At 37.2% G+C, this 8,769-nt stretch overlaps 2 protein-coding genes across 2 annotated transcripts; one reads left to right on the forward strand and one right to left on the reverse strand.

Annotated features, from left to right (window-relative positions):
- On the forward strand, positions 1 to 4,322 carry LOC111436857 (probable linoleate 9S-lipoxygenase 5). The gene is made up of 10 exons (XM_023074629.1): positions 1 to 368; positions 503 to 798; positions 890 to 1,130; positions 1,207 to 1,542; positions 1,647 to 1,732; positions 1,813 to 1,920; positions 2,008 to 2,312; positions 3,022 to 3,285; positions 3,362 to 4,206; positions 4,250 to 4,322. Exons 1-9 carry the CDS (start codon positions 113 to 115, stop codon positions 4,128 to 4,130), a joined length of 2,661 nt encoding a protein of 886 aa, XP_022930397.1. The 5' UTR covers positions 1 to 112; the 3' UTR covers positions 4,131 to 4,206; positions 4,250 to 4,322.
- A 667-nt stretch (positions 4,323 to 4,989) lies between these two features.
- LOC111436918 lies at positions 4,990 to 6,868 on the reverse strand. Its single transcript, XM_023074710.1, has 8 exons — positions 6,745 to 6,868; positions 6,601 to 6,666; positions 6,411 to 6,508; positions 6,296 to 6,333; positions 6,138 to 6,225; positions 5,843 to 6,052; positions 5,714 to 5,779; positions 4,990 to 5,374 (listed from the first exon to the last, which is right to left on the reverse strand). The coding sequence occupies exons 1-8, from the start codon at positions 6,773 to 6,775 to the stop codon at positions 5,198 to 5,200; spliced, it is 774 nt and encodes a 257-aa protein (XP_022930478.1). The 5' UTR covers positions 6,776 to 6,868; the 3' UTR covers positions 4,990 to 5,197.
- Positions 6,869 to 8,769: the final 1,901 nt, after the last annotated feature.

Here is an 8,769-nt window from a genome sequence, read left to right on the forward strand (position 1 = left end):
CAATACAGAGCTTCCCCATCACTTCCTTTCTCTGCAATTTCTTCTTCTTCTTCTGGAAGAAACAGAGCTGTAACAGACTGCCACTTCCTTTCTCTTGATTTTTTTCACAAAGATGGGGATCTGTCCTGGCATGGAGATGCTTCAGAAGCTTTTGGAGGCGTTTTTCTCTAGTAGTCTGATGAAGTTCGGCTACGGCGGTGGTGGTGGTGGCAGCGGAAATGGACGGAGAATCAGAGGTACGGTGGTTCTTATGAAAAAGAGTGTTCTCGACTTCAAGGATGTTAAGGCTTCTGTTGTCGATCGGATTCATGAATTCCTTGGAAAAGGTGTTTCCATTCAACTCATCAGCTCCGATCCTCCCTCCTCAGGTGAGTATCAGAGTTCGTGGTTCTTTTCGTTAGGGATACTCTTAACTCTGTTAGTGTAATTTATTAGGCGCTTGTTAGGTTGTTAGGGTAACTTATTGGCTTAAACTTTTGGGTTGAATGATGATTTACGACAGAGGATAGATTGGGGGTGGAAATGGTGGGGAAGGCAGCGATGTTGGAGCAATGGATCTCGACGGTGAAGCCGTCGTTAACGGCGGACGAGATCGAGTTCACGGTGTTCTTTGAATGGGAGGAAAGGATGGGAGTACCAGGAGCTTTCATCATTAGAAACCATCACTCCAGCCAGTTTTACTTGAAGACAGTCACCTTACATGACGTTCCTGGCTATGGCTCTGTGCATTTCGTTTGTAATTCGTGGGTTTATCCTGCTCATCGATATACTTATGACCGTGTCTTCTTCTCGAACAAGGTAGAATCGTTTAACTAATTGAACTATATTCGGTTTGATGATGGAACTAAGGCAAATGAGTTGAGTTCTTCTTTGATTGATCATTTGTTAGAGTTATCTTCCGAGTGAAACACCTGAGCCACTACGGAAGTACAGAGAAAATGAACTTATTAACCTCCGTGGAAATGGCGTCGGTGAGCTCAAGGAGTGGGATAGAGTTTATGACTATGCTTGCTACAACGATCTCGGAATGCCAGACACGAGCAAAAGGTTCGTCCGCACTGTTCTTGGAGGTTCGAAGGAGTTTCCCTATCCACGAAGAGGTCGAACCGGTCGAAAACAAGCAAAATCAGGTTGAGAATATGATCTTTCCATCAAATTCTTTCATGTACCTCCTCTTTAATCATCAACCTGGTTATGTTGTTACAGATCCAAGCTGTGAAAGCAGGCTGCCATTGCTGAGTTTAGACATTTACGTGCCGAGAGACGAGCGGTTTCGCCACCTGAAGTTATCGGACTTTCTAGCTTATGCTGTGAAGTCAATTGTTCAGACATTGCTCCCAGAGATCAAATCTTTATGTGACAAAACTATTAATGAGTTTGATTGCTTTCAAGATGTTCTAGATCTTTATGAAGGAGGAATGAGGTTACCAAACGAAATACTAGGCAACCTAAGGGATCTGGTTCCTTGGCAGCTGTTTAGGGAGCTGATGCGTTCCGATGGCCACCAATTCCTAAAGTTTCCAGTGCCTGATGTGATCAAAGGTATGAAATTCTAATCTACCCTCTTACTCAGATCGAACTCTACGACGTCCGAGTTTTCAAATAGCTCGATGAAATCCTAATGACTGCTCGGATTGCAATTCCAGAGAGCAAAACAGCTTGGAGAACAGATGAAGAGTTCGGACGAGAAATGCTTGCAGGAGTGAACCCGGTCATTATTCGTCGACTCCAAGTACGACATCCATAGCTTCATTTACTGCATTCATTAGGCACCCTTTCATCCATAATTCCCTTTAAAATGTTGTTTTGTAGGAGTTCCCTCCAACCAGCAAATTGGATCCTAAATTATATGGAAAGCAGAACAGTTCCATAACAGAAGAGCACATAGCCAAGCACTTGAATGGGCTCACTGTCGATCAGGTTCTGCACATATTTCATTCATACCTCTAAACAGCAACCATAAAGACTTCTCATTAATATCTTGATCTCATGTTTCTTTATTGTTAGGCTTTGGAAATGAACAAGCTGTTCATTCTGGATCATCATGATTCACTGATGCCATACATCAGTAGAATAAACTCGACATCCACGAAGACATACGCTACTCGAACACTCCTCGTTCTACAGGATAACGGGATCTTGAAGCCAATAGCAATTGAACTAAGTCTACCACACCCACAAGGAGATCATCATGGAGCTGTGAGCAAAGTTTTCACTCCTGCAGAAAACGGCATTGAGGGATCTGTTTGGCAGTTGGCTAAAGCTTATGTCGCAGTTAATGATTCTGGCTATCACCAGCTGATCAGCCATTGGTATGTCCTAAAAACGCTAGAATAATCAATCAAATCAATATACATGATTGTTTATTTATGAGATGATTGTTTATTTACGAGATCTTACATCGGGGTGGAAATCTCTCCCTAACCAGACTCGTTTTAAAATCTTGAGGGAAAGCCTAAAGAGAACAATATCTGCTAGCGGTGGGTTGAGCTGTTACAAGTGGTATTAAAGTTAAACACCGGACGATGTGCCAGCGAGAAACCTGAGCCCCGAAAAAGGGTGGACACGAGGTGGTGTGCCAATAAGGACGTTGGGCTTGAAGGGGGGTGAATTGGAGGTGGTCCCACATCGATTGTAGAAGGGAATGAGTGCCAGCGAGAACGCTGAATCCTAAAGGGGGTGGATTATGAGATCCCACTAGGGAGGAGAACAAAACATCTTTTTATAAGGGCGTGGAAACCTCTCCTTAGCAAATGTGTTTTAAAACCTTGAGAGAAAGCATGAAAGATCCTTTATAAGGGCGTGGAAACCTCTCCTTAGCAAACGTGTTTTAAAACCTTGAGAGGAAGCATGAAAGATCCTTTATAAGGGCGTGGAAACCTCTCCTTAACCAACACGTTTTAAAAACTTTAAGAGAAAACCCGAAAGGGAAAGTATCTACTAGCGTTGGGCTTGGGCTTCGGCGTTATATCTAACTCAACTAACATGAACATAAGTAAATTAATTTACTGTACTTTGCAGGCTGAACACGCATGCTGTGATAGAGCCATTCATCATAGCAACAAACAGACATTTAAGTGTTATGCATCCAATCTATAAGCTTCTTCATCCACACTTCAGAGACACAATGAACATAAACGCCATGGCAAGGCAGGTTCTCATCAACGCTGGTGGAATTCTCGAAATCACTGTCTTCCCTGGAAAATACGCCTTGGAAATGTCAGCTGTTCTTTACAAGAACTGGGTTTTCACAGACCAGGCACTCCCGGCTGATCTAATCAAGAGGTGGGTTGTGTTAATTTCAGTCAAAAACATGAATCCGTGACTATAAAATTAAAATTTCCTTGCGCCTCATTTTCAGAGGAGTGGCAGTTCCTGATCCAAGTAGCTCCCATGGCCTCAAGCTTCTGATAGAGGATTACCCATATGCCGTGGACGGTCTCGAGATCTGGTCTGCAATTGAGACATGGGTTAGAGAATATTCTTATTTCTATTACAAATCAGATGAAATGGTTGTACAGGACACCGAAATTCAATCATGGTGGACAGAGCTTCGCAATGTCGGGCATGGCGATTTGAAAGACGAACCATGGTGGCCTAAAATGAACACAAGAGAAGACCTAATCCAATCATGCGCCACCATCATTTGGATAGCTTCAGCCCTCCACGCCGCTGTGAACTTCGGGCAATACCCATATGCCGGGTACCTCCCGAACCGCCCGACGGTGAGCCGCCGATTCATGCCGGAACCAGGCACACCGGAGTTCAGAGAGCTGGAGACCGACCCGGATTTAGCGTACTTGAAAACGATTACAGCGCAGCTACAAACAATCCTGGGCGTCTCGCTAATTGAGAGCCTATCCCGACATTCGGTGGATGAGATTTATCTTGGGCAGAGAGATACGGCGGATTGGACGACGGATGAAGAACCGATGGCAGCTTTCGAGAGATTTGGGGATCGGTTGAGGGAGATTGAGGAGAAGATTTTGAGTATGAACAACGATGAGAGATGGAGGAATCGAGTTGGGCCGGTGAAAATGCCTTACACGTTACTGTTTCCCAATACCTCGAATTTCTACGAAGAAGAAGGGCTCAACGCTAGAGGGATCCCAAACAGCATTTCGATCTGAAAAACTTTCATAGATTTCCATCTTCAAACCGTGTTTCTTAGAGATTCTGTGTGGTGAGTTTGTGCTAGAATTTAAACCCACGGCTAGCAATGTGTTTTATAACGTGTCTACTATTTCTCAACGTGGTCTACTATTCCTCAATGTGTATTAAAACGTGTCTACTATCTATTAATGTGTTTGAAAACCTATCTATTAAGACAGGTTTTCACACCCTTGTAAGGTATACTTTGTTCCCCTTTCTAACGGATGTGGGATATCACCATTCATACCTTAGGTGTTGGGCTCTAATACCATTTGTAATAGTCCAAGCCCACTGCTATTAAGTTTTAGCCCGTTATGTATTGTCGTCAACCTCAGATTTTAAAATGTATCTACTGGGGAGAAATTTCCTCACCTTTGAGGAATATTTTGTTCCGATGTGGAACCTCACAGAAAATTATCTTCATGGACCAACACAAGTACTTCCCGTATGCTTCTAAGAGTGAAGGCAATTCCCACGGTCCAACATGAGTCCTTTCAGTATGCTTTTAAGAATGAAGGTTATACCTACCGAAAAGTAAGGTGCATCTTATATCATATAGATATTAACTTTCCATTCTTTTAAACCTTGCTCAGTCATCCTACCTTTAGTATTGCTCTCATTCGGATGTACTCTCGATTAATTCATGTACCAATATTTTATTAATTCGATCTAGTTCGACTTTATTTAAAATAAAACAAAAAATTGATGATTTAAAATAAAACAAAAAATTGATGTGAAGACTAAAACATGACAAAAATTGACACGAGGACTAAATATTGAATAATTAATTTTTGCGACAGTAATCGATATTTTATCTATTGAGTAATAATTCAATTACGACAATGTAAAAGACTTATATATTCACTCTTATCGTAACATCATGGAACGTTGGAAATATATTCTCAGATATTTCATTATACATTGACAGTTACACGGAAAATGATTTTCTACATCAATTATAAGATATATAATTGATGAGACCGATCATTTACGTACACAACCAGACCACATCCAAGACTATTATTATGTTACATCGTCTAGTAACTTAAGCACTGATAGCTGTTTCCATGAGAATGGAATCAACATCGTTTCGATTCTGATGGATCATTTCATCGTCATTATCTAATTTTGCATTTACCCATATCTCCGGAATTTCTTGTGCCAAATTATGTACCGTTTCCACAGCATAATCTGCCTCAATATTCTTCACGAGCTTCCCCACCTTCATCCAATGACACCACGTAAATAACTTTCTAAAAAATAATTTATTCATTTTCAATTTAAACATTCATTTTTTATGTATATTTGAAAATACATATTTGTTTTATATTTGATTTTAAATTATCATTTGAGTGATATTGATGACCCATACTATTTTTATCTTAATTATTTATTTTTAATATTTAAAATTTTAAAAAATAAAAAATAAAATTATATTATAATTTTTTTTTAGAAAAATAGAAATTTAAAAATAAATTAGAAAGAATTTAAAAGATGAAAAATAAATTATCAAAACAGAACTTTAACACGTTGAAAAAACGTGGTGAAGTAAAGTTCTCACGAGAACGGTGCGGAGGCCGGCGGCTTTTCCGGCGGCGATATTGTGGGCGTTATCGTCAAGAAACAGCTGCGCACAAGAACCAAATTAAACCAACAAACGAACAAATCAATCAATTCAGCGACGGCGTACCGTACGACGGGGGTCAACGTCGGCGACGTCGATAGCAATTCTCATGGCGTCCATCGACGGTTTGAGAAGAACCGGAAACTCGTCGGGTCGGGTCGCCTTCGGCAGGTTCGGGTTCATCGTCTCGAAACATATGATCTTCTCGAAACAACTCTGTAAGCCAAGGCGACCGAGCACCTCTGTCGCGTGGTTCATGTCGGAGTTCGTGAAAATCTGTTGTAATCTCAAATCCCAACAAAATTACAACAATTTAAACACGATTAGAACAATTTAAACGCTATTAACATTTAAAACATACGATTTTTCGTTGAGGAATTGACAGCAAGAGATGCCGGAGATGGATGTCCTGTTTCAGCCGGTCGTATGGCAATCTTCCATGGACGAAGCTGAAACAAACAACGTTATTATTGTTCTTGGAGAATCGTTTGTTTTGTTCTATGGTTTTGTTTTGCTTACCCATGGTAATCATCTTCGTGGATGTCATAACCCAATGCCTGATCATAATTAAGTACAAAAGATTAGTTTAATGGTGACTGTAATGAAGTTGCAGAGTTGTTAATGGGGAATTTACTCGCAAACCAGCCAGAGTGCTGCCGTAGGTTTTGAAAAGCTCAGTACGAAGAATTGGAGCTTGGGTAACTGGGAATCCACATTTTTCGACAAGAAAATCTGTCAAAAATTCGTCAAAATTAAGGTAATTTAGTGTTGAGAAAACCCAACAAACAAGAACATTGAAAAACAGAACAGAGTGTTGGGGAAACCTTCGATGTTTTCCTTGCAAGCAGCTGAAATTCCAGTGTTGAATGGGTACAGAGTGTCATCCAAGTCTGTTAAGAAAGAAACCGAGTAAGAATATCAAAGGTTAAATCTTTTGGAAATGAAGAAGATGATGAAGAAGAAGGTACCGAAAATGAGGCAGTCGAAGGAAGTATCCATGGCGGAAAATGGAGGAGAAATTGAAGGCTAAAACAGAGAGAAACAGAGCAAAACAGAGTCTGCGCAAAGGGTGCGAAGAAGGGGAGGGACTAAGAGTAGCATATATAGGGAAAATGGATTACATGCTTAAATCAAATGATTTAGATTCCTATTTTTTATTATTTTTTGCTCTCGAGACTGTCGTTTATAGGTTGTTAGAGTGAATTAAGTGATATTTGAAATCTTGTTAGAGTGAATTCAGTAATATTTGAAGAAATCAGGTGAATCCTAAAATTAAGCTGCTGTCACGTGTAATTTCAAATCTGACCGCATTTGAAATGTGGTTGAAGGTGTGCAATTCTCATTTTGAGAAGCCTACACGTAATGAACTCACTGTAAATAGGAATCTCAATCATTTTCTTTGGGTTCCACGACGTTTTTCTCTCATAATTTTATGATAAGCTCTGCTTTCTCAAGAAGGATTTGGATTTTCAATCTTAATTAATGATTAATTTATGCTTTCACCGGAGCTCCAATAAACACGTGTAGATCTCTCTTATACCTTCATGAAAATCTCAAAAAAGAGGTCGAGATTGACGCCCACTTGTCATACTCCATACCCAAGATTTTGGATCAAGATTTAGAATTCATATTCGACACCTAATTGCTCCCGGCATTCCCCTACGACATAGTTATGTTACATCCTCCTTGCTTCTTAGGAGTGAAAATTATCCCTCACAAACCAACCCGAGTCCTTCCAACATGCTTTGTTCTTACTCACATGCATCTCAAGATACTTTTTAAGCATTTACCCGACAAAAAATTGTTCCGAGCAAGTCATTATTAACCATGAAATTCACAAACCAACATGAGATTGAAATGGGAAAGTAATCAAATAACGACAAATTTATGAACTTTTATTTTGGTCCATTAATTTTTTATAACAACCCAAACATCCAATTTTAAACTTTTTAATTATAAAAAATTAATCTCTACAATAAAATCATCTCATAAAAATAAATAAATATTTTTATTTAATAATTTAATATTATTTTTTTATTTAATAATTTAAACTTTGTAATTTATAATAATTGAGTTGTTACACTGAACGGTTTCAAAACTATTTAATTTTTTATCTTTGATTTTGAATAATTTAATCTATAAATACTATTTTTATTTGTAATTTTTTTAAAATTTTTTTTATTTATTATTTTTTTCATATGTTATTAAGAAATCAAATAACTAAAATTAATAATAAATTTCATAAATTTATTATTATTTTTTTAATTTGGTTAATCATTCAGATGTTGACGATAAAAAAAATAATTATATTTTTTAAAAAAAATAAAATTATCAAACATTTTATAAATTAGGAAAAATTGGGAAAAAAATTAATTTTATTCGATAATTTGTGTATTACGAGAGGAATTAGGGATGGGCCCATCCCCACGCAGATTGAATAGGGTTATGACGACACGAAACTTCGTCGTTTTTAGCCTCGTGTCCAGCACGTGTTTGGATTTAATTTCATTTTTGTCATAATTATTGTATTGGGAGGAAAAAACAAAAAAGAGACTAAAATGGTAATTTTACCTTAAATAAATCTACTCTCTCCTTATTTATCCATATTTTTTCGTTAAGTTCATAATTTTGTCGTTAATTTAATTAAAAAAAACACTTTCAATAATAATAAAATGCCTTTACCATTTTCATTTTAGAAATATCCTTCCATTTTTAATATTATTTCAAAAATAATTTCATAATTTCATTTATACCCTTCAATTTTTTTTATTTTATTTTAAGAATACCCATCAAAATTTAAAAGTACGATTAATATATTTTATTAAAAAAAAGTTCAATTTTTTTTTTTATCAAAACTATCTATGGACTTATTATTATTATTATTATTATTATTATTATTATTATTATTATTATTATTATTATTATTATTATTATTATTATTATTATTATTATTATTATTATTATTATTATTATTATTATTATTATTATTATTA

Source organism: Cucurbita moschata, unplaced genomic scaffold (genome assembly GCF_002738365.1).
Source record: "Cucurbita moschata cultivar Rifu unplaced genomic scaffold, Cmos_1.0 Cmo_Scf00060, whole genome shotgun sequence".
NCBI classification, from domain to species: Eukaryota; Viridiplantae; Streptophyta; class Magnoliopsida; order Cucurbitales; family Cucurbitaceae; genus Cucurbita; species Cucurbita moschata.

Bases quoted from the DNA above. Each gene is read 5' to 3' on its own strand.
- LOC111436857 (XM_023074629.1), top strand. From the start codon at position 113: ATGGGGATCTGTCCTGGCATGGAGATGCTTCAGAAGCTTTTGGAGGCG. The intron at 1,543-1,646 runs GTATGAAATTCT...TTGCAATTCCAG, and splicing joins AGTGCCTGATGTGATCAAAG to AGAGCAAAACAGCTTGGAGA. The intron at 1,921-2,007 runs GTTCTGCACATA...CTTTATTGTTAG, and splicing joins ATGGGCTCACTGTCGATCAG to GCTTTGGAAATGAACAAGCT.
- LOC111436918 (XM_023074710.1), bottom strand. From the start codon at position 6,775: ATGGATACTTCCTTCGACTGCCTCATTTTCG. The intron at 6,334-6,410 runs GTAAATTCCCCA...AATTATGATCAG, and splicing joins GCACTCTGGCTGGTTTGCGA to GCATTGGGTTATGACATCCA. The intron at 6,226-6,295 runs GTAAGCAAAACA...TGTTTGTTTCAG, and splicing joins CACGAAGATGATTACCATGG to CTTCGTCCATGGAAGATTGC.